Source organism: Sus scrofa, chromosome 15 (assembly GCF_000003025.6).
Source record: "Sus scrofa isolate TJ Tabasco breed Duroc chromosome 15, Sscrofa11.1, whole genome shotgun sequence".
Classification (NCBI taxonomy): Eukaryota; Metazoa; Chordata; class Mammalia; order Artiodactyla; family Suidae; genus Sus; species Sus scrofa.
In genome coordinates this window covers 112,546,729-112,572,329 of record NC_010457.5, presented here as the reverse complement: position 1 = coordinate 112,572,329, position 25,601 = coordinate 112,546,729, and the positions used below count along the sequence as shown (strand labels likewise).

Here is a 25,601-nt window from a genome sequence, read left to right as displayed (position 1 = left end):
TTTATATCATTAATAAATGTTAATAAAATCATTCCAAATACTTTATGAAAGAGTCTCTTTTTGCCAGTGATAATGGATTAATGGAGATGGTGTTCTTTTCATTTTTAGTTTCATGGATGGGTTTTGAGGGGAATCCATGAACCTTCTGATATTATAGATGCAATTTTGTCTAAAAGTATCCCTACCTCTCTCCATAGCTTTCATTAAGTTATTTTCTGCATGTATTTTTATTAAAGTATAGTTGATTTACAATGTTATGCTAATTTCTGCTGTACGGCAGTGACCCAGGCATACATATACATATATACATTCTTTTTCTCATTTATCTTTTATCATATTCTATCTCAAGAGATTGGATTTAGTTCCCTGTGCTGTACAGTAGGACCTCATTGCTTATCCATTCTAAATGTAATAGTTTGCATTTACTAACCCCAAACCCGTTGGTCTTTCTGAGCTTCAAAATTTTTTTTGAAACATAGTAGGTACACAATAAATATTAATCATTACTTTGTCAACTTTATAATGCTGGACACTCCAAATCTGGAAGAAGAATCACTATACACATACTATCTGCATTCGGAAAGGTGCAAAACAAGCGAGGTTTTCCTGTTGAGTTTTGTTGTGCCATGCCTGGCACATGAGGAAACCTTCGATAGGCACAGGCTGAGTTAATTGATCAATTATTATGTGGTGAGTATCTTGTAAGCCACATTCGCTTCAGGCTTTCAAATTCCACCACCCTTTCCATTTGATATATTTGATCTGTAGAGAACTGCTCTTCTCTTGTGACTACACCCAGTCCAAAATTACTATTTAGGGAGGGGCCAAGGAGTCCTCTTCTCACTATTACTAATTGCTCACTATCACCGTGTTTTTTTTATTAATGATTTTTTTTCATTATAGTTGGTTTAGTGTTCTGTCAATTTCTACCGTACGGCAAAATGACCCAGTCTCTCACACACACACACACACACATATATAATATAATCCCTTTTTTCACATTATCCTCCATCATGATCCATCATAAGTGACTAGATATAATTCCCTGTGCCATATAGCAGGATCTCATTGCTTATCCACTCCAAATGCAATAGTTTACATCTATTAACAGAAACACGCAGTCCATCCCACTCCCTCTTTCTCCCCCTTGGCAACCACAAATCTGTTCTCCATGTCCATGATTTTCCTTTCTATGGAACGGTTCATTTGTTCCATATATTAGATACCAGATGTAAGTGATATCATATGGTATTTGTCTTTCTCTTTCTGACTTACTTCACTTAGTATGAGAGTCCTCTACTTCCATCCATGCTGTGGCAAATGGAATTATTTTGTTATTTTTATGGGCTGAGTAGTATCACCATCATCCTGTTATTCCAATACTTCCACCTATTCCCTTATCAAATCATGCAGCTTCTGCTGCTACCAACACTATGATATCTTATATGCTGCAAACATTTTTGAATCATTGCAAACATAACACAAAACAGGAATTTACGGATATTTTAATGAGTATTAATGTACAAATAAAATGAGGCATATTTTATTTGCTTTCATATTTTTCAGTGAGTACTGTTCATGTACTTACTCATTTTTCAAAAGTTAATTGTTTGACCTCTTATTAATTTGTTACATTCGTTTACTCTAATCCATTCTTTGGCAGAGGTCAAGATATGATTGAGAAGAACCATGCATGACTCAAAGGAGTGACAGGCTAGGTACCACTCTCCCACTTAGAAGACAAGAAATGAGCTCCTTGTTTGCCAGCCCTCTGGCTTTAGACAGGCATCTCTTCATTCTCCAATTGTTTGATCACTGCCAGCCTCAGCTCTCCTGGAGACCTAAGACTCTACATTTTATAGTCACCATTGCCTATATCAATACACAATATAAACATTTTGGAATCTACAAAAATACTTATAGAGGCCAACATTCAGGAGTGGGAAACAGGCTGAAAAATCTTACATAACCACCAATCATCATTTGGGGTGATTACAGTGGTATCTGCATTTCAGGCTTAAGTGAAGCCACACACCTTGCTGGTCACTAAACATCCTGAGAGAAAAAAAACTGTGTCATAGAAAAATGTCTTGAATTCTAAGATTTGGATGATTTTCCAAGGTAAAATATGACTGGCCAGTGGTCCCATATTCATGAGTTATAAAAAGGGACTATTTATAGACGGGTTTAAAGTTTTTGGTTGTAAAAATGTCTATTTTAGTTTTTCCTTTTTAATTGAGAAAAGACTTTTATTTCTTGATATTTACTTAGAATTTTATACCCATTATTTATAGAATATATGAGAGTTTTTTAAACCAGAAAGTAAATAAAGAAAACTGATAGACTGAGTTCCAAAGTCACGTCTGGGCCTCATTTACCTGACAAAAACACTTTGCAAACAAGATCCACTTTATTCTCTAGAATCTCTTACACTTGTATAATGCCACACAATGTTCAAGGTACTTCTGCACAATTAATTTCAATTGGTACTTGCTTCATATTTTCCCTCCAATTTATCGATAATTAAACCAAAACAGAGTTTAAAGGACTAATACATGACATATAATAACAATGTAATAATTAGTAACGGTGTACTTTATTGAGCAATTACTATATTTCAGGCATCTAATATCTCGTTTAATCCTCAAACTAGCCTTAGAGGGTAGGCATAATATTATTGTTACCTTACTCTCATTTTACAGTGACTAGCCAATAGATGTCAGAGTGATTTGAACCTAGGCATTCTCATTCTAGAACCCTCATATTCTTTTAATGAGGATGCTATAACATTCTACATATCAGAATATGTTTCCTAATATTTTTTTCCCCTTCCTTTTCCCCTCTCACCTCACCGTAATTTTTTTTTTATCCCTTTGCCACTATTGCTAAGAAAACCAAAACCAAAACATAACCCAGAGTTAGGGTTAGGATTTGGGATTCCTGCTTTCCTCTACTAGCAGAATTAACTGGAATGGGGGATAGGGTGAGTAAATTCTTTCAACAACTTACAAGATCCAAGGCGGCTGCCAAAATAGATGCATCAGGAATTGTCCCTGGCTCACAGCAGTTTAACAGAAATTGAAAACGTTTCATGCCTTGTCGGATTGCTCCAAGATTCACCACATTTTTGCTTTTCCCACCATCTTGGTTGGAAGACAGGTGGTCGTCGAAACTGTGGCAACCTGTAGGAATTTCCCCATGGTGGAGGAATGAAGGAGAGAAAGGGTAGTGGTTGCAGATTAAAACAGAGCTTTGAAGTTTTAACAAATGCATTTTCTGTAGTGTGGGCCTGAGAATTTTTTCTTGGACTGTACTTCCTTCCACTCTTTCTAGCACTTGGTTTGAACATACCTTGACTTTTGGGAGTGGGGTGACCCATAGCATATGTAAATACAGGGTGTTACACAACTATTTAATATAGGGTCTGGGAGTTCCCACTGTGGCTCAGCAGGTTAAGAACCCAAAATAGTGTCTGTGAAGATGAGGGTTTGATCCTTGACCTTACTCAGTGGGTTAAGGATCTGTTGTTGCCGCGAGCTGTGGTACAGGTCACAGATGCGACTCAGATCTGGTGTTGCTGTTGCTGTGGTGTAGGCCAGCAGTTGCAGCTCTTTTTTTTTTTTTTTTTTTTTTTTTTTTTTTTTTTTTTTGTCTTTTGTCTTTTTAGGGCCGCACCCACAGCATATGGCAGTTCCCAGGCTAGGGGTCTAATTGGAGCTGTAGCCACCGGCCTATGCCAGAGCCACAGCAACATGGGATCCGAGCCACGTCTGCAACCTACACCACAGCTCACGGCAACGCCGGATCGTTAACCCACTGAGCAAGGGCAGGGACCGAACCCGCAACCTCATGGTTCCTAGTCGGATTCGTTAACCACTGTGCCATGACGTGAACTCCCAAGGCCAGCAGCTGCAGCTCTGATTTGACTTCTAGCCTGGGAACATCCATATGCTGCTGGTGTGACCCTAAAAAAAAAAAAGAAAAGGAAAAAAATATATAGGGTCTGATCACTTTGCTACCAAGTTTCTTCTCTAATACTGCTAAGAGGATTATTTTAAATGATTCTTCCTGTAATCAATAACTAACTTCTGTTTTTATGAAAGATACAACATCACTATGCAATTTAGATCTGTAAGGAAAAAAATTGATATCAAGACATCTTGAATCATAGTTAAAATACAAAGAATCATTGACAATTATAATTGTAAATGACTTGAGAGGTTGGATACTTAATGCCAGGACTTCCGAACATGGTTGCACATCAGAATTGTCAGGGAAGTTCCTGAATCTTATTTAGAACTTCAGAACCAGAGTCTCTGGAAGAGGAATGTAAGGAAGTGTGCTTTGTGAAGCCTCACAGATCCGGCCTGACCCCACACAATGGTCAGAGGTTTGGGAGCCACTGATTCATCCTCACCTATTTTTCCACAGTTAAGCTGCCTATGAAAGAGAATCAGACTGGAGCTTCTTAAAATGCAGAAATTTTAGGTCTCATTGCTAGAGATTTTTATTCCAGAGATTTGGAGGCTATTCTTTTTTTTAACAAACGTACCACATGATTTTAATACAGAAAGTCTAAGGATCACACATGAAGGAAGAATACAAAATATTGTTTTTCATCTTTTTTTAACCCCATCTTTTTAAAAACTTAAATATCTTATAGCTTTTCTATAGGCTTTAGTGTACATATATGTGTGTGTATGATATTTATTTTATACAAGGTTATAACAAGCTTCAGATAAGGAATAGTTCCTGGACAACTTTGTTTAATATAGAGTTAAAAAACTGATTCCTAATTTCTTCCCATGACTCTGAGATGTACCCCCAACCCCTAAGAATATACCCTGAGGATGCTGATTTAGCGTTTGGCTTAATCTATGCTGACATCATTCATTTGCAATGTTACCAACTCCTGGTCCTAAGTCACAAACCCCATTACAGGAAATAGCTTTCTCACCTTTTCTGTCAAAAATACCTGGATCCCCCCTCCCATGCCACCCAACCCCCTATTGTGCCACTTTCCCCTATTGCCTCAGCACAAAGGTGGCTCCTATAGATGCTGCTCTCAACTGAGACGTCCTACACACAAGTGTGTCACCATTGGTGGTTTCAGGATGTAAGGTGAATAATTTGTCCCTATTGATAAACACAAATATTGCAAATTTCCATTTAAAAATCAAGTCCGGAGTTGGAGTTAACCCTTTAATAATTTTCATTCTTTGTAAATAAAAGGGCAGTATTTACAGCTATGGGCTTGTGTTACCTCGACAATGTGTCACACACAGGGGCGTCAGCCACCCCATGTACTAGTGGAAAAAAGGGAGCACCTGTTCTTTTAGAAAACTGAGTCCTTTGGAAGCAGTTCAAGCTTGGGGAGAAGATTCCCTTGGATTTTATTAGCACAGGATAAAAAATTATGGCATGGAAGAAGAATAATTACCAATTCCTGGTCAACAACTTTCAAAATACCTCAGTATCATACTGAAGTATGCAGGTGTGAAATGCTATGGTGTCTGGAATTTGTTCTAAAGCACATTAAAAAACCATAAAAGATGGAGCATATTGGAAAATTTTTATCATTATTGCGAGTGGGTGATGGATATTTGGGATCCACTGGACCATCCTTTTTACTTTTTGTCTATCTTTGAAATTTTTCCTAAGTACAAAAAAGTGGCTCAGAATATAATTAAAATATCATCAACATTTCCCACTTCTTTCCTTAGGGGTATGTTTTCTTTTCAGGTGTAAATATTCCATATTGAAAACTGCGTATTAAACACCTTCAGTCCTTTTTTTTTCCCAGTTAATACAGAATATTTTGTATCAGAAAAAGGAAGTAGCACAGGAAGAATCTGAAGGTGGAAAAAAATTCAGAAAACCGAATTGCAAATGGTACAAAGATGGCATAGCTAGAAGCTGCAGATAGGGAATATTTGCTGGATAATGTTGTTTCCAGACAGCTGCCTTTCAAAATGCTACTTTATTCATTCATTGGGCATTACCAAAGCTTTCAGAACAGGTAACTTCCTGTTAGTCTTTTTCTATCTATATATCACTTAATCATTTATATACAGCTGTTTAATAGATACATATATCACAGGAAATCTCATCCATTAAAAAATACTATAACCTTAAAAGTACTCAAAACTTAAATCTTGAATTTCAATAGATTCCAAACAATAAAATTTTTCTTTTTAGTGAATCCAGTTGTTTCACTTATTTCTTACTATAATTAAGATTTAAAATACATGAAGTGGGAGTTTCTGTTGTGGCTCAGCAGTAATGAACCCAAACTAGTGTCCATGAGGATGTGGGTTCGATTCCTGGTCTTACTCAGTGGGTTAAGGATCCAGCGTTGCCATGAGCTGTGGTGTAGGTCAGCAGCAGCAGCTGTGATATGACCCCTAGCCTGGGAATTTCCATATGCTACAAGTATGGCCCTAAAAAGCAAAAAAAAAAGGAAAAAAAAAGAAATAAAATACATTAAGTGATAACTCAAATTTATAATGGAACTAATACATAAGACAGAATAGATGGTCAGAAATTATTCCTATTTGACCAATTTATTAGCAACGGTTGCCATCAATTTATTATAGGAAGCATTAACTGTCCCACCATATTTTTCAGTATTTTTTGAAAGATAATTAATTCTAAAAGAAATGTATTCAGTATCACTAAAGAAAGTGCCATTTTGATTGAAAGAACTTTAGAAACAACAAAGTTAAGGAGTATAAATAAAATACTGGGAGTTCCCATCGTGGCTCAGTGGTTAAAGAACCCAACTAGCAACCAGTCAGGTTCGATCCCTGGCCTCACTCAGTTGGTTAAGGACCTGGCGTTGCCGTGAGCTGTGGTGCAGGTTGCAGATGCAGCTCAGATATGGCGTTGCTGTGGCTCTGGCATAGGCCGGTGCCTATAGCTCCAACTGGACCCCTAGCCTGGGAAACCTCCATATGTCTCAGGTGTGGCCCTAAAAGACAAAACAAATTAAAAATAAAAACTAATGAGAGAAATGATCAAAACAATCCTTGTCAGGAGTTCCCGTCGTGGCGCAGTGGTTAACGAATCCGACTAGGAACCATGAGGTTGCGGGTTCGGTCCCTGCCCTTGCTCAGTGGGTTAACGATCCGGCGTTGCCGTGAGCTGTGGTGTAGGTTGCAGACGCGGCTCGGATCCCGCGTTGCTGTGGCTCTGGCGTAGGCTGGTGGCTACAGCTCTGATTCATCCCCTAGCCTGGGAACCTCCATATGCCGCGGGAGCGGCCCAAGAAATAGCAACAACAACAACAACAAAAAAAGACAAAAAGACAAAAAAAAACAACAAAAAAAAAACAATCCTTGTCAGCAAGAACCTATTCTGCAAAGAATCATCCACAGAATAATGTACACTTATTACAAGAAAGAAGATCAGCAGAATCCTACAAGCTCAAGAAAAAAGGATCGTGCTGTCAGTAGAAGATATGTACAAGGGGTCATTTCCATTGTATCTATATAGCATTAATATATGCACTTAGTATGTGCAGGTACTATATGAAATGATTTATAATTTATTTTTATTTTTTGCAACAGCCATATAAGATAGATCTTTAAAGATGATTTTAGAGAGAGAATAAGAGAGGACAGAGAGATAGAGAAAAGGGACAAGTTAAGTAGCCCAATGTAAGTTCACACGACACAGTGATGACGTCAGAATTCAAATCCAGATCTACTGACCACCAGCCTGTGCTCTTATCACTATGCCACACTGTCTTTAGAATACCTGAATGTTTATGCCAAAGGAGGTCAGATTTTCGTAACCTGCTGAAGGTAGTGATTATGCCAGGAAAACTTATTGATGGAATAAAACAACATTGTACATGTTACAAACTGATTGTCAAATTGTACCCTTCTACCAATTCATATTGTAATACTGAAAAATGTTAAAAAGTAATTTGTCTTGGAGTTCCTGCTGTGGCTCAGAGGGTTACAAACACCACTAGTATCCATGGGGATACATGGTCGATCACTGGCCTGGCTCCGGATTAAGAATCTGGAGTTGCTGTGAGCTGTGGTATAGGTCCACAGCTGTGGCTGTGGTGTAGGCCGGCAGGTGCAGCTCTGATTTGACCCTTAGCCTGGGAAATTCCATATGCCGTACGTGCGGCCTTGAAGGAAAAAAAAAGCAAAAAAGTAATTTGCCTAGAAAACATACCTCTTGGCTTCCTGGTCCATAATTAATCTTTTAGTCTCAGTATGTTTTAGTTGCATTTATTTACTATTTTTAGTATTAAATTTACTGAGGTATATATAATTTACACAGAATGCATTTTTAAAAGCTGTTAAATCCCTGAAGGGGCATTTCAAAATCTGTATTTCTTTTAGTAGTATTTTCCATAGAGTTTACGACAGAGCTGAGCACAAAGATCTTCAGTAAATTTTGCTGATCAGTTGAAAAATAAACCCACTGCTTTAGTTAATAAAATATCTTCACTCAAATAGAAACAACATGATTTCTAAAATAAAATATTCTTAGTGAACAAGAAAACAAAAGAAAAAGAAAGCTGGTTTCTGAATGTAATTTCAGTTTGGTTAAATGTTCAGCAGATGTATTTTTCATTTGTTAGTTTTTCAGATTAAAAAATTAATCAGCTACTGCATTTTATCTTAATTAAGTGAAATTCAAGTACTACACTGAAATAGAGGGTAAGAAATTTGATATCTGTTTTCGTTAACAACTTTAAAGAAAGAAACAGAAAACATGCCACTAAATGAAAATTAAATGAGAAAGGCAAGGACAATGTATCTATAATGGATGCACAGGGATCAATTATTCACAGGTTGCAAATTTAAAAAGGAAGAAAAAGCAAAAGCAAGCCCAAAGTTAAAAAGATGTTCCAAGATCAAGGGCAGTAGTTGCAAAATATAATATACTTTGATTAGCAGATAATGTTGTTTTGTTTTTTTAGAATAGCTGAGGATACCTGTCCTCTGTGAGATTCTAAAAGAATCTCATAGAATACCTTTTATAATTTTTAACAAGCCAGAGAACATGGAAAAAGAATGATGTACAGCCATATCCTTTTGCTCATCAAAAGCACATAAAAAATTCCAGAAGCAGTCTAAGATTTTATCATTTTGTCTCCTAGACACAGAGGAAGAGACTGTCTGTGTTGCAGGTATTGTTGGTACAAACTCATCCTAGACTCAGATTTTACGAATACTTTGTATCCGGTCTTTTCTATGTGTGAATAGAATATAGAGATTACATAAAACAATGGCTGAAATCTCTAAGAATGGTGGTGAAAAAACACAAAATCTGGAATGAACTATCATGAGAAAGACTAATGATAACATGTTTGGAATAAGAGTAAGAGTACAAACATTAACCTCTGACTTGCAGAAGGGAATGTAAGGAAATCAAAAGGAAGTTAAACAAGTCAATTAAATACTTTCATCCTTTCTACTAAGGAGAAAAATTCACTAATTGGAGGTACAGGAAAAATTCATTAAGAAGGCATCAGATGTATAGATGGCCAACAAGCACATGAAAAAATGCTCCACATTTCCTGATTATTACAGAAATGCAAATCAAAACTACCATAAGATACCACCTCACACCAGTCAGAATGGCCATCATTAATAAGTCCACAAATAACAAATGCTGGAGGGGGCGTGGAGGAAAGGGAAACCTCCTGCACTGTTGGTGGGAATGTAAGCTGGTACAACCACTATGGAAAACAGTATGGAGGTACCTTAGAAATCTATACATAGAACTACCATATGACCCGGAAATCCCACTCTTGGGCATATATCCGGACAAAACTTTCCTTAAAAAAGACACATGCACCCTCACGTTCACTGCAGCTCTATTCACAATAGCCAAGACATGGAAACAACCCAAATGTCCATCAACAGATAATTTGATTAGGAAGATGTGGTATATATACACAATGGACTATTAATCAGCCATAAAAAAGAATGAAATAATGTCATTTGCAGCAACATGGATAGAATTGGAGACTCTCATACTGAATGAAGTCAGAAGAGAAAGACAAATACCATAGATATCACTTATATCTGGAATCTATTATATGGCACAAATGAACCTTTCCACAGAAAAGAAAATCATGGACTTGGAGAATAGACTTGTGGTCGCCGAGTGGGAGGGGGAGGGAGCGGGGTGGTTGGGGAGCTTGGGTTTAATAGATACAAACTATTGCCTTTGGAATTGATTAGCAATGAGATCCTGCTGTGTAGCAGTGGGAACTATGTCTAGTCACTTATGATGGAGTATGATAATGTGAGAAAATAGAATGTGTACATGTATGTGTAACTGGGTCACCATGCTGTACAGTAGAAAAAAATTGTATTAGGGAAATAACTATCAAAAAAATAATAATAAAATGTATTATGGAAGGTCAAAGCAAAAAAACAAACAAAAAGAAGGCATCAGATGTAAGAGACCCTAGTCTCTTGAGTTTAAGCCTCAGTTCCATCAAATTACACTCCATTGCTTGCCTCCCTGGTACTCAACAATTATACTATCTATTACATTAATTAAAACCAAATATAGTATACTGCATTCCATTTGAAGTACCACGTTTTGTAAAACACATCATCTAATTAGAATACATAGTAAAATGGAATCAGAGTGGTGATCAGAAAGGAATCAACAATATTTAACCAGTAGAAGTGAGACCAAAGAAGAGAATATAAAATGGATAACAGGTGAAACAACATTATGTGTTATTATGTGCTTATGAGTGAGTGTGTGTGAGTATGTGGATGTGTGGGTGTGTGGCTAAAGATATCATAACTAGGACCAATGAGTCAAATTTATGGATAGGTATATTTTCAGAACATAAGGAAAGACTTTCTAACAATTAAAGCTGTCTAGTTCTGGAACAGGTTGCTTTGTAAAGCAATAAACTCCCCCTCAGTGGGTGGCTGGCCACCTGTCAGAGATATAATAGGCAGAATTCCTAAGCAGATAGGTGGGTGGATAAAAGGATATCTGAGAGTTCTTTAAAACTCTCAGATTTTAATAAAGGCCAGAAAGGTAGAAGAAAAGGGCTCTGGCTTATTCTTTGTACACTCAGGGTTCACTAGAGAATGAGGCACACAATAGGACTTCCATAAATATCTACTGAACCAAACTGATAACAAATAGAGAAACTATAAATAGTAGGACAAACAACATACATATGAGAAGGAAATGAAGGAGAAATCAATGGAAAGAGAAGCTGGATCATTTTATCTAATCGAATGTTTGTTCTGTGTGATGAAACTTGCATATAATTCTTAGGCCAAGTAACATTTACCAAGACGCTTGAAGAAATTCTCTTCTTCGTCTCTTCCATTTTCCATTCCACTCCCTGGCCCACCTTCAGAAAGCTTCACAGCACTGGTGAATTTTACCTGAGGCAAAAAAGGAAAGTAGTCAGGGAACTCAATTCAAAGGAAATTCTTTACGCTTATATTAACCTTTACCATGAAAAATAAGTTGCTTAGAATATTAAGGTTACTTAATTTCTTCTGACTTCTACATCTGGTTAGCTCATCTGTACAGTTTATTCTCATGTGCCAAAACGGATATCACTCATAACTATAATTTAAAGAAGAGTCTCGGTCATAGATTGAAAGTGAAATAATCAGGCACCATGAAATAATTTAATAAACAATTGAGATATTCTTAGAGTTTAATTCTGGTAAAGTCCAAACTCAAATTTATGAAGTCATATTCACCCTTTATAAACAGCACCACATCAAGTGAAAGTAAAAGCCAAGTAGAAGACTTCAAATCTCTATGGAAGAGACAGTATAAATTAACTGATAATGTGTATGGTAATTAAAGTATAATAACATAGATTTCCTCCAACAATTACAATGTGTTTGTTTTCAGTAAAGCAAGGAAGCTAGGGCCTCACAGACTCTCAAATGCTTGGCCAATTTTTTAGCAAGGAGAATATGAAGAAAGAATTATAAATATATCTTCTAAAAATCTTATAATGTTGCTATATTCTTTTTAGGACTTCAAAATATTACTTTTAAAACAGATAGAAGAAAACTGATTTTAGTGAGATACAAAGAATAAAGAGCGTAAGCAAATAATTTGTATATAAAGAAACGTTGTTCTTATTACAAGCTGAAAATGACAGAGACCAGGCTCTAAATCTGCCACAGGAAAGACTCTTAACAGAAATAGACTTCACTAAGAATCATGAGCTTTTCCCAAAGTGCATGCTACTCTGATGCTTAGCAGTATTATGAGGGGCACTTAGTGGGAAAAGTTATCCTGGGCTTCTTTGTTCTTTTCAGTGGGGAATGGTTCAGATGGTATAAAAAGTAGGGAAGGCAGGTGTGTGTGTGTGTAAAAGGAATCACTATACAATTACCTATCTTGAATAGGAGCTAGAGATATTAGGATTTCACACGTGTGCTAAAAGCTACATGTAGCTGGGGATTAATACTCATATACCTCTCTATATCTGCATTATAATTTTATTTAAAATTTGCATCACTTTTTTCCTTCCTATGATTGCCCACTACCAAGACATATTAGTTTCCATTGCTCATTTAAGTTTCCAAAACTTACTAAACTTGAAGAGAATTTCCTAAGCTCTTCCTAATTTTGGCCCTTCCAGGTGTTTAGTGTTTTCCAGCCCTGATATTTTCCAATCAGTGATTCCAACATTCTCTTATGTAAGCAACGTCCTGTTTACCTTGGAGCTCTGCCGGATAAAAGACAGGCGGTCTACAGAGCTAATGTCCAGGAGGTCCTCCACGCCATCTGCCAGGCCCGAGAGGGAGGATCGTTTCAGCCAGTTTCCTATTTAATAATTTTTAAAGAATTAGACCATATAGCATTTTCTCCCAAATGGGTTAAACAAAAATATCAGCATGTGCCCAGCAAGCAATGAAAGTTACATGGCCTGACATAAATAAAAGTGAAAACAAATTGTTTTTGAAATGTACATGCTTTGAATAAAAATAGTCCAGTATTGGATTATAAAATTACATGACCAAGTTCAGGATGACAAGAACCTGGGCCTCCTGGGTGATTAAACCATAATCCATATAGTTCTGCTTGACAACTTTCACATCTTCTATTAAGTCCTGTTGACTTTACCTCCTAAGTGCGTCTCAAATATGTCCACTCCTGTCCATCTACATGGTCACTCAGTCCAAGCTACCATCACTCCTTCCTGGACCACTAGGCAACTTTCTATCTGGTCCCCCTTATGTACTCATGCTCCCTCCAACATGTTTTCCATGCAGTTATGTTTTAGAAGAAAGTTTACCTGCTTATGTTATCACCTGTTCAACACCCTGCCTGGGCTCTGTAGGTAAGGCTGATAAGAGCCAACCTGACCCACAAGGCTCCCACTCTGGTCCCCATGGCTCCACCATAGTTATGCAGCCACTCCTGTCTCGGTTTTCCCACATCCCTCCCTCCTAATACCTTTGTACATTATCCTGCTACCACCTGGAGTGCCTCCTCCCTCCTTCTCCTAGGTATCCTGAAGATCTTACTGTTGCTTCCTCCAGGAAGCCTTCCTTGATTCCTGCCTCCTCCCTCCATTTAAGCCAGGGTCTCATTGTTGCATGCCTTAAGAGTACTACCTATGTTTCTTTATAAAATCCATAGTTTGCAGCTCTACTTAGTTGTATGATTATCTGCTTTAGGAACTGTCATCCCTAATAGATTTTAAGGTCAGCAAAGTCAGGTGTAATTCTGCTCACCATTTAATCCCTGTAAGCCTAGGACAGTGTCTGCACACCATAGTAGCACATAGCAGAGGTTTGAGAAATATCTGCTGAAGAATGAAGGAAGGAAGGAAGGAAGGAGTCTGCCTATGCTTTGTGACTTGAAAGTTTTCCCTCTCTCTACCCTTTCATGTGTTGCTCTGTTTTGATTGTGAATTGAATTGAAGACATGGCAGGAATAAGAGAACCATAAAATAAATACAGACATACTTTTACCTATGGGGAGTTTAAGCTTCTTCCGGAGGGAAATTCTGCGGGACCGTGAGCGGGCGCGCCGGTCAGAAGTGGTCCCTGAATGGGCAGTCGTGCATTCCGAAGTGTCCTGCTCAGACTGGCTGCTGGTGTCACTTGCTGCACTTTGGGATTTGAACATCTTGCGCCAGAAATCTTTCCGCCCCAGGTTTCCCCCTTGCATTTGTTCATCGCTGAGAGCAAGCAGAGGGGAGGGTTCAGTGTCTAACAGCACATGTGAATTTCCCTTAAATTTCTTTCAAATTCCTGCCAGTGACATTTAGGTGAATCATGCAGGATGATCTGTGATGGGCTGGGATTTAGGGAGAGGCAGAGTGGGAGGGAAAGGAGGGAGACCAAGGTTGACTCTCTAAGCTCTGCTTGAAAATAGTCATGTCTCGGCTGTCAAACTGAGGTGATCATTTTTTTCAACCATAATAAAAAGACTCAATATTATTGCAGGTATTCATCGGCAAGTGTGAGTCATAACAGCAGAGGCACTTACAGTGATGGTAAATATTTAACTTTTGTGAAAGCTCCCTGAGACGTGTGCAGTACCTTATCTTAATCCTCACCCCAACCCCAGAACACTATAATTTTTGGCACTAAATAAACTCACAAAAATACTTGAATGCAAGAATAAATAAAATGCAATCACCACACACCACACACACACATGCATCATCCCACAATTTTTCACTAAGTTATTTCATATGGCCTGGTTATTTAGCTTTCTTAAGTCAAAGAAACTTAAGGTTTAAAAGAAAAAAAAAAGATTGGTCTGACTCAAAAAGACAAATGGGAACATCTCTAAAGGGATTTTTCACTAGAGCATTTCACAAGATGAAAAAATGACCAATAGAATGCAGAGTTTAATCTCACTAGGAATTTTTTTTTAAAAGGCCAGTTGAATTGAGAAAGCAATGGTGCTATCGTATGCCATGATGAGATAGACTAATTCAACCTTTCTGGTAATATGTTATCCAAAGTCTATGTTTCTTCCCATGACAGATTCCACTTTCAGAAAGTTATTCCAAGGAAATGATGGGATAATATACTAAGATGCAGGTTCAAGAAGGTCAAATACTCACTGAGGTTTACAGGTAATGTTAAGAAAACAAAACAGTCTCAAAATTCAACTCTAGGGAAACAGCTGATAGGACTTCCATATGATAGAATCCCCTGTAGTCCTTAAAATACTATTTTCAGAAGATTAGTGACATAGGATATTTTGATGATATATTGCAAAGTTAAAAGGCAGAGATCAAATGGATTAAATAGGATATTGCCAGGTTAGCTTCAAAAAGCACACATGTGAGTATATGTCTGTGTGTAAGCTTGTGTGTATACGTGCTCAAATATGCACCCAACATACTACACCAAGAATTTACAGCAGTTATCTCTAGTTGAGGTATTTTGATTTTAAAATTATTTTTCCTCTATACTTGTTTTCCACATTTGAAAACTTGAACAACATATATTACTTTGGTAATGTGCAAAGAAAAGGTTATAGGTAATGTCAGATTTGCTTGGATGATTTTAGGCAATGATTTGCTTTTAAGCTTTGGGGTTAAATATGGGATCTACCTGAAATCTGACAGTATTGTGTAAAGCAATCATTTTCTGGAGACATTTCTATGGAGATGTAGTTTCTCTCTCAAAATCTCATCAGAGTACTAAGTATCTTTAATTATTTTAATTTAGGACATTCTGTTCATAAAACATGGTGTGAATTTAAATCAGTGTTTTAGAATTTGACTTCCTTGTTATTTTTATCAAATGATCACAGTGTAGGAAGCATTTCTTACCTTTGGGGAATGTGCGAGACAATGATGAGTAAATGCCTACATGTTCTGAGTCGGGAAATATCCAGGGAGGCTCTTATTGATCAGCTTTATGAAAAAGTGCCACATTGGCTTTGTCCAATGGGTGTGTATCAATCACACGTTTCAGAGAAGGGCATATGAAACTGCTTTTACTATCGCTCAGTTAGTGTGGTTTTTATTTAAAAAGGAAAAAGGAGAAGCAAAGGGCATGAAGAGGAGGGGAGTGGAGGAGAGATAGAGGAAGAGCCAGGATCCCCTGCCCACCTTCCTGCAGTGCTGAACAGAGGCCATGTGTTGTGCTCATCTCCTGGACTCACTCAGATCAGGGAAATGTCCCATATTTGGCATTCTATGATATCCCCTCCAAGTGGAAATTTTTATGTAGAGGCATATTAAAACAGGTAACTTCATTCAAGCAAAAGGACAGTCATGTGCTAAACGCTAAGAAATTAGGTGGTGTTTACAGAATACTTCAGAGAGAAACTATTTTGCAATCTAGAAAACTAAATCATCTATCAAGGTAAATGGTTTTATGTTTTATATCTAGTTTACCTATTAAATCATTCTCATGGTTCAGATTAGCTCGGTAGTTGTTAGTGTTATTTTTTGGGGAAAAAAAAAAAGTCCTCTCTCCTTTTTTGGACAGATTCTGTATGTAAGGACTTTTAACTAGTCTTGTGGTTATTCAGGTACAGAACTTTGCATCTCACATTTTTTTTCCCCCTTAGAGCTTATGTTTGGATTTTTATTATGCTCTTAAAGACTTCCTTAAAGGAAAAACAAAACCTCAATCTTGAGAACAGAAGTTAAAGAAGACAAAGGTATAATGGTATCTTGACATGTCCATTCTTTCATTGACTGACTGTCATTCATTTATTCTTGAAATATATATTAAGTGCCTACTATGGGCCAAGCCCCACCTAGGCATTAGGGCTGTAATGCTAAGTAAAAACTCACATGGCCACGAGATCCATGGAGTTGAATTACCTTTTCCTTATTTTGATCCACCCATTTAAGGGCAGTTTCTAAGATTTTGAAGGACTCTAAGAATTTACAGGCCTTTCATTCTTTGAAGGTTGTGTTTGCTTGTTGAGGGTTACCAAGTTCTATCTGTAGCCTGTGATTTCCTTTACTATGGAAATGGGATACCATAAAACCTAGAATACCTTGCAGAATTTCTGGAAGGATGATCATTTAAGTCAGGGTTTGGGGGAGTAGAATGGTATACCTAAAATGATCATTATTTTAAATATTGACCATGCTACTGTGGGTAAAATTCTCAAAAGAAGAATGAATATAAATGAGCCTTGCATAGAACTAGATTGACTATTTAGAGTGTACAGTAATCTTCATGTCTTCTGGGGCTGCTATAGTCATGATACTCTTGATTTTGCCTTTTTTTTTTTTGTCCTTTTGCCATTTCTTGGGCTGCTCCCGCGGCATATGGAGGTTCCCAGGCTAGGGGTCTAATCGGAGCTGTAGCTGCCAGCCTATGCCAGAGCCACAGCAACGCGGGATCCGAGCCGCATCTGCGACCTACACCACAGCTCATGGCAACGCCGGATCATTAACCCACTGAGCAAGGGCAGGGATCGAACCCGCAACCTCATGGTTCCTAGTCGGATTCGTTAACCACTGTGCCACGACGGGAACTCCCGATTTTGCCATTTTAAAAAGTGGAGATCCATTCCAGAGGGCACTGGAATGGATCTCAGGAGAGGACCCATGTAAAGTAGAGAAGAATCTATGTTTTAGCTAAAGCCAGACAGGAGAGAAGACCATCTTAGTTATTCCTGGAAAAGCTTCATTGACCATAGAGACAGTTACAAATGATTTCTAAGTGCTTTTAGGCAAGAAAGTGGATGACATCCCAGGCCACCTGATACACATGCTGTTTCAAGATTTATCTGCAGGATTATACGTGAAAGGCACAAATGGGGTAGAGACTGGAAGGGGGAAAGGCAGCGAGGGAGGCTTCCTATAAGCATGGGGTTGATTATTTGTGATTTGGCCCATAGTGGCTTTGGAATGAAAAGTAAAGGACAGAAGCAAGGAGAAGTTCAACAGAAATGAAAAACAAACAAAGAAGCTTGAAAAATAGAATTTTTTCCAGTGGGAAGTGCTCAGCCCACTGCACTGGAGGCAAAACCAATGCTACTTACTGCTCTGGAGTTTGAGAGGGGCGACCGGACATGAAGCTGCGACATTCCTCAGGAGCAGAGGTCACCTGGCCTTTATCCGCAATGCTCCCTGCCTCTGACCTAGGTAAATGGTGCATTTCACCAATCACAACAGAGCAAGACACTTCAGTACTTCATATACTTTATAAAGCAAAATACTCTGTTATAGACAATCCAAATGGTTTGCTAACCCTATACCCCCATGAGTCTATGTTGGTATGGAATTTACATCCTACCATTGGACTCACGATATAGCTACCTTATTGCTTAAGGATACCACCACCATTGCAGACAGAGCTATTAATTACAGGGGGATTTTAAGTTTAGGCATTTCTTTAATCCTTGTAAGTGGAATTTCTTATAGAACAGGCATACAATAAATCAATGTTTACTAGAAGAAAAAATAATGGGGTACTGCTCAGGATTTTGCCTTTCTCCATGTTAAAAATATTACTTACTGAACAGGATGCTACCATATCAGTAATTGCTTTTCCTTTCTGGACAAAAATGTAAGTTATCTATAGAAGGGACTAAAACACAGATAGCATTTTACCATATAATTAAGAGTTATGGAGTGAGGTTCAAGAGTATGAAAGTTGGGGATCAATTGAGCTCTGATTCATACAGAGGCAGCATTTGATAGTAAACCCTCTTTTCTAAGCTACATCTGAGCCACCACCAGACACCACTTATGCAAGATAGTTCCCCATGCCTGCATTGGAGTTACATACCGTGTGGGGAACTACATGGACAGTATAAGAGAAGATTATATTTTACAGACATAGGCAAATCCTAATATTCAGAGAACTCAAGCTTCCAACCTTTTACCACCTCCAGGCTTAGATTCTGGTTCATTTTCCTCCACCTTTTTCCCTGGTGCCAACTTCTCAGCACTGTCAAGCAAAGCACTGAGGGCCACTCTCCTGAAGACATTCCCATGGGCCTCTTTGATAAACTGGACCAGCTGGCGGATGTCACAATACAGTCCCTGTTTGGAGGCAAGAAGGAAAGTGTGGGGAAAGAAAGATAGTTGTATGATTAAATGGTTTTCTTAGGAAGAGGAGAGAAAATTCTCTTCACTTGGATGAGAACTAGAACCATTAAAGAAAAACAGATGACTAGAGCAAAGCCCTTCCTGCCCTTCCATTGTTCCTATGGTAGCATTACCAAGAACCTTGCCTGTCATCCTTAGCATGAAAAGGGATGGTTACCATGCTTCATATTCAGAAAGTTGGCTGTATCATTAGAAAGGCATCAATTTATACTTTTAACCACTGGATTCCCAAGTTTTTAATTTTCTCTCTTAATTGTGACTTCTGAAGAGATGCCTGCAAAAAAAAGGCAATCAGAATTTTGTCTAAGACTAGAGATTTCAGTCACTGATCATTTTCTCCACATTTTCTTCATCATTGTGACAAAATATGCTAAGTCTTCTAGACACTTTTAACAGAGCCTGATATTCAAGGATGATGCTTTTTGTGACACAGATTTAATGAATAGTATGTACGTTGTAGCCTATTTGAACATGAACTTGACTATGAACTTAAGATGACACACGGCTCTTAGCACATTTAATAATACATAAGAACTTTTTTTTAAAGCTATTAACCATTTTCCCCTCTCTCTTCAAGGAGGCTGATACTATAGCCCTTGTCTTAGGAAAGGTTCATGACAAAGAAGAACACAGAAGCCTAAAAAATACTTACCTTATAGCTTTGGTTTCAAAACCTAAGACCAGTGGGATAATTATGCCCATGATCTTTAGAAAAGCAGATGGAAGGGCCATTAAAGAAAACAGAGTGTCCTTTGGGTCCTGTGGGCATCAAGGCTCTATGCCCTCCCTTCAATTCAGAAGCTCCTCCAAGGAAAGAAAGACCTCAGAAAGCAAGGGTTCCAAACTCACTACACTGCCGATTTCTAAGCAGCAGAGAGCACTATGTAAACTAATAGGTATGGACTAATTAAATGAAGCAGATGAAGCCTTACTAGGCCCTGGGTTCTAGCTAAGACTTGGGGATCTTTGCCCCATTCTGTGAAGTTTGGATACCCAAGAATGACTTAGGTTCAGGGTGGAATGGGGGTTCAAAGCCAAACTTAAGTTGATGTAAAGAAAATTAAGAAATATAGTATTTCTCTATATGTGAATTTGTAGGCTAAGAGTTATAAGAGCTCGCATATACTATCATCAATTTGTCAAATTACTTCTTCCCAGGACCAAACTGAATGCATGGAAGGCACCCAAGTTATTCTCAAGCTCCAAGAACCTTGCTGGGATGGCTTCAACATTCAGCAAAATTAAACTCTGCTTGGTTTGGGATTTTGTTCTGTTCATCTCAAGTTAAGTGAATACCTAGTTTCAGTGGTTTAGAATAGATTAAAACAATTTATTTGAATTAGGGAGACCAGGAGATAGTGTCCATATGTGTAAATGTGCTGATTTCTACATAAGGCATCCTAATAGCTAACAGATTGGTAAGACAGAGAAATGCTCCTTTACTCCCCAGAGAGACCTGAATTCATCTAGTCATTCAGATGTGTCTATCTTAATCTACAGTTTAGAATTCCAAACCACAATCTCCTTGGTAGCAATTAAGCACTAACCTTTTATAGCCTCTCTCTACTTGTGGCTTCAGTGGTTTAATTAACAGTCTTTTATGAAGAGTAGCTAAAAGATTACAGTGTTCAATAAAAGAAGACAAAATCAATTTCAGCAGCATATTCACATTAATTTTTAAAGTAAGTATGGTCTCAAAAAAAAAGGCTTGATGTAACATTCTTCAATGTTTCATGAGCCAACATCTGGGCTCTAAGCATCTTCTTTCTGAAAGGTTCAAAGTAACTTGCAACTATTTCACCAACTACCACAGAACGTCTGAGATAGGTGAGATAAGCCACTTTGCAGGTAGGATAACCAGTATCAGGGAGGGGAAATGTGTTGCTGAGTTTTCACCATGAGTTACCAGTGATGTTGGGAAAATAGACATTTAACTTGAAAGATTTCAAGTTCTCCTTCTCAGGGCCATGACATAAGACTAGAACTCCTGTGGGAAGAAGAGGTGAGCATCTCACCAGATTCTCAGGGCTGTGCAATTCATGTGTCGTTGAGGCGCAGCGTGTGATGAGGGATTTAAACATGGCGCTGACGATGATGCCTTCCACATTCTGGGCTGTCGATTTGTTGTCCACCGTGGTGAAATTATTTCCAAACCCAGCCTTGTCTGGAATACAAAGGCACCGGTTAAAGGCTGTGTTTGCATCTGGCTATACAGTTTAAAGAAGTAATGAAGTACCTGGCACCCAGGAATGACTGAAGGGTTACATAAAACACAGAATCAGAGGACTGAAGATACCCCTGGGTTGATCATCTCTAGGAGGACTTGGAGATAAACACCTCACAGTCTCCTTCAGAGTCTTTAGTATGACATATTCCTTCACTTTGTAGAATGTTTTAATTGATCAATTCTGGCAACAAAAAGAATTCACTGTTGACCCTAAGAGAATCTTTTAAACTTAAGTAGTTTTTATTATTTATTTATTTTTATTAAAGTATAGTTAACTTACAATGTTTCTTTAATCTCTGTTGTATAGCAAAGTGACCCAATTACACACATTTCCCTGTGCTGTGTAGTAGTTTTTATTTTTTTATTATTATTTTTTAAATTTTTTTACTTGTTATTATGTTACTGTTACACTGGCAGCACATGGAAGTTTCCAGGCTAGAGGTTGAATTGGGACTACAGCTACCGCCTACACTGCCAGATCCTTAACCCACTGAGGGAGGCCAGGGATTGAACCCACATTCCCCAGAGAGACATCAGGTCCTTAAGCTACTGAGCCACAACAGGAACTCCTTAAAAAGTTTTAAAATAGGTGATTAATTTTTAAAAAATGAACTATTAAATGGTCCCTCAACTACAATTCTTACTTCATTGTTACTTAAATTTATCATGTGCTTGGCTTAAAACAACTTCAATAACAGATTATTTCAGGTACTCTACAGGAGAATAATATTTTCCATTAATGTGAAGAGCAAACATAGCCAGGGATACACACAGAGAAGCTGTTTTTAAATCCATCAACTATAGCTCCATTACAAATTAATCAACTAATATCACACATATAATAAAATAAACAATAAAAGCCTATACTAAGAAGTTTCTCCTTCCCAGGCTCTCATTAAAATGTATCTCTTACTCAACTCAGACTTTATACATTACCTTCAATTCATTTGCATTTGCATTCAGATACTATTGAAGGTTCATTTATTACAGATGCAATTTGTGTTTGCTGGTTGCCCCCTGCCCCACCCTATAACATAGCTGTCTATACTGGAGTTTCATTAAAGCCATGAAACTGTAAAGTAGTGTATGAGCCTATCTATAGATCCCTTGGCCTTTTTTTTTTTAAATTCAGTATATGTGTATATCAAAACTATGTTACTATTATATTTACTGTAGTCATTTTTTCCCTTTCCTGTTTTATTTGTGAAAAACATCACCAAGCACTATGCCTGGCACATAAAAGGAGTTGATTTCATATCTGTTGAACAAATGGATATATTCCCTTGTTCCTTGATCTCGGCCTTAGCAGTCACACAACAGGAGGTCATGTGAGAGAGAGGAGGCCATGAGTGGATTGGATGGAGGCTACAGATGAGGATGCCACAGCTTTACCAGATTCCTCATTGCTGAGCTAAGTTGTCCTTAGAAAGCCTCCAAAATGTGCCATCAAAGGTGATGTGCAGGCTTTTCGTGTTTCTACTTTATTATTCATGCACATACAAAGAGTACGCAGACACACACACACAGAGGTACCTTTTCCTTTCAATTCTATCCCCACAAGTTTAGGGTGTCTCTAAAATGCTACCTGCTTCGCCTCCCAGCGATTCTCCTAGAACTCGGTGCAGCTTTACTTACTGTCAGTGACCGGCTCCATACAAAATCCTAGCAAAGCATGCAAGAAGTCCACTACGTTATTGAGAGAGTCCTTGTTCACATAGTCCCTCATGGTTTGTCGGAACTGCATCTTATCTAGCTTGTATAACTTAGTGAGGCAGTTCTGGGCCTGCAAGGAAGGAAGAAAAGTGAAGACGTCACAGGTACCAGCTTAAGCTAGGGATACCACTGGACTGGGACAGAAGCCTTTGGAAAGCAAAGGCTTCCATCATCCACCCCTGCTGGCTGGTGCCCACCACGCCTGCCAGCCCATCTCATCAGAGAATGAAGTGGGCAGAAATAGGCTGAGTCATACCAGGGAGATTACTTCTGAGCAGGGTGGTTCCTCAGGAAAAATCCCAAACTAAGGGCTAATGCTGTCCCAGAAGTAGCTTGGTATTTTCACCAAGATCAAGATTTTAAGATGTCAATGAAAAAACTCAAAGTGTAAAATAGAGGTAGGTAATAGGATTGGTAATCAAGGTTTAGAAAACCTCAAAGGTTTTGTGCAATAGGAAAAAGCAGGCCACTCCCAAGTTCAGCTATTTTGAATTTAAGTGGATTTAATGGATGGTGTGAGGGGGCTGCAGGAAGTGCTTATCCAGAGTCCTCTTATATGGCCAGGAAGGAAAGATCCTTGAAACCTGAAAGAGGCATAAAATAAAGGCAAGTCTAGTTTGTTTATTTATATGTCTGCATTTGAGTGTGGAAGTTTGGTACTTAACTAGAGGGTGGCCTTAAGGATATGAAAAACAATTGGCCATTCTCTAGGCTCTGCTACTCAAAAATATATTTCTTGTGATCCAGCAAATAATTTTGACATCTGGCAAAAGGAAAGGGGATAATCCCCATCATCAGAACAAATAAAATCAGAATCATTGGCTGAAGAAGGCGATGCACAGAATGTGCTGATACTATCTTTGACCCCTAGGGGGCCCCCTAACCATCTCCTACTATTGAGAGAAAAATCAATTTGTACAGTGCTTTGCTGTTTAAAAACACATTTCTTGTTTGTAAGTGCATAACAACATTTGACTTTCAAATATTCTCTGTGATTTGAAGAGTATTCCTATATTACAAGGGAGGAAACTGAGGTTCAAAGAAGTTAAGGACTTGGCCCAAGCTGATACATCAAGTTTCACAGCAGGGCTAAAATGAGAAACAAGGATCTTGCCTCCTCATAGTGGTTATTTCTCCTATGATGCAGTAGTCTCAGGAATAGTTTCAATAACAATCATTGGAGAACATATATTTAGATACTACCCACTTCCAGAAAGGATTTAAGATGACTGATAACAGAGAGTAGTTGAAATCTTGTGAAAGACAAGGTCTGCATAAAAATGAAAGTCTGTAACAATGGAATGAAATGCGAAAATAAGAGAGGACCTGGGATGAGGGTAAAAAGTTAAAGATCAAGACAGGAGTCAGGGCTGGATCAACCTTATGGAAGGTGGAGAAATTTGGACAACCAGGCATAAGCAAGGAAGTTAGATCAGGGAAGGTCACCCCTGAGAATTAGGACCTTACTGGTGGGCTCTTAATAGTGACTCAGAAGAAAATTTAAGTTACATAACAATTTTGACAAACCAAGGCCCAGAGAAATTCTTGGAAATCTTGAGAGGAGAAAGAAAGATTATAAAAAGCTGAAACTTGTAATTAGCAGTGAGCTTCTTGGTGTGACCTTGTTATTGTCTCACCATCTGTATCACAAAGTCAGGTAGATTGATTTTTTTTTTTTAATTTTTTCCTTTACTAAGTCCTAGAAGATTGGGAAACTAGGTCTTTTTATTCCAGAGAGGTTACTAGTTACCAGATCTCAAGTAGGTTTTTTCTTTTTTTCTCCTTATAAAATAAATGGTGCTTACTATAAAATGAAGTTTGTATAGTGCTTCTTCTTCTCTGTAAAATATACCCCCAAAAGGCATCATTCCAAATCTACTCTTTAGAGGCTATTAGAATATCTGAGTGAGTTCAGTGGGAAGTTTGAACAAGAATCGGAATATCAAAGCATAAGTATTTTGATTCTGAATGAATACCTAAACTTCTCCAAGAGATATAAAGAGTGAACTCCCTTTCAATAATTTGGGAATGACATCCAATTATTAGATTCTTCTAAGAAACACATTCTGAGATAGCTAGGCATTTTGGTGAATATCATTACAAGGATTATCTGTTTCTTAAAAAAAAATAGAGGTATAGATCTGGTAGAGATAAGAAATACTCTTAATATCCTAAAAGTTAAGTAACTTCTAAAAATCCAATGCCAGAGAAATCTGGATAACTTTAGCTTCTTGAATTAGTCCCACAGAAAATTTTTCAAATTCTCTTTTTTTAAAAATTATAGTTGATTTACAGTGTTATGCCAGTTTCTGCTATAAAGCAACGTGACTCAAAAAATATTTAATAGTTTTTAAATATTTTCCTTCATGGTCCTAAATTTTTCTCTTCTGACGATGTATTCAGCAATGGATAAGTAAATATGATCTCTAAAATGAGTATTCAACTGGGCTCCTAGGGAATGGAGGTGTTGCCATGTAAATCAACAAAGTTGAGAAAGCAGGCAGAAAACCAGATATCCCGATAGGAAATGTTTGGTATTTTTGAGAGAAGAAAACATGGAGAACTAAGCAGTAACAACAGCCTCTCAAGTGGCTTCTGATCCAACTACTTTCTCCAAGTCTAGAA

At 37.9% G+C, this 25,601-nt stretch overlaps 1 protein-coding gene across 4 annotated transcripts in view; it reads right to left on the bottom strand.

Moving 5' to 3' along the window:
• Nucleotides 1–25,601, bottom strand: part of UNC80 (unc-80 homolog, NALCN activator) — a 253,679-nt gene that overhangs the window by 145,181 nt on the left and 82,897 nt on the right. For 3 of the 4 annotated variants that reach the window (XM_021075021.1, XM_021075020.1, XM_003133630.5), the window contains 8 exons: nucleotides 22,899–23,046; nucleotides 21,052–21,200; nucleotides 18,804–18,970; nucleotides 17,965–18,063; nucleotides 13,956–14,170; nucleotides 12,701–12,807; nucleotides 11,300–11,396; nucleotides 3,010–3,182 (listed from right to left, as the gene is read on the bottom strand). In XM_021075021.1, the coding sequence (XP_020930680.1) occupies nucleotides 3,010–3,182; nucleotides 11,300–11,396; nucleotides 12,701–12,807; nucleotides 13,956–14,170; nucleotides 17,965–18,063; nucleotides 18,804–18,970; nucleotides 21,052–21,200; nucleotides 22,899–23,046 (1,155 nt within the window). The remainder of the gene's footprint in view (nucleotides 1–3,009; nucleotides 3,183–11,299; nucleotides 11,397–12,700; nucleotides 12,808–13,955; nucleotides 14,171–17,964; nucleotides 18,064–18,803; nucleotides 18,971–21,051; nucleotides 21,201–22,898; nucleotides 23,047–25,601) is intronic. The other variant, XM_021075019.1, reaches the window with a different exon arrangement.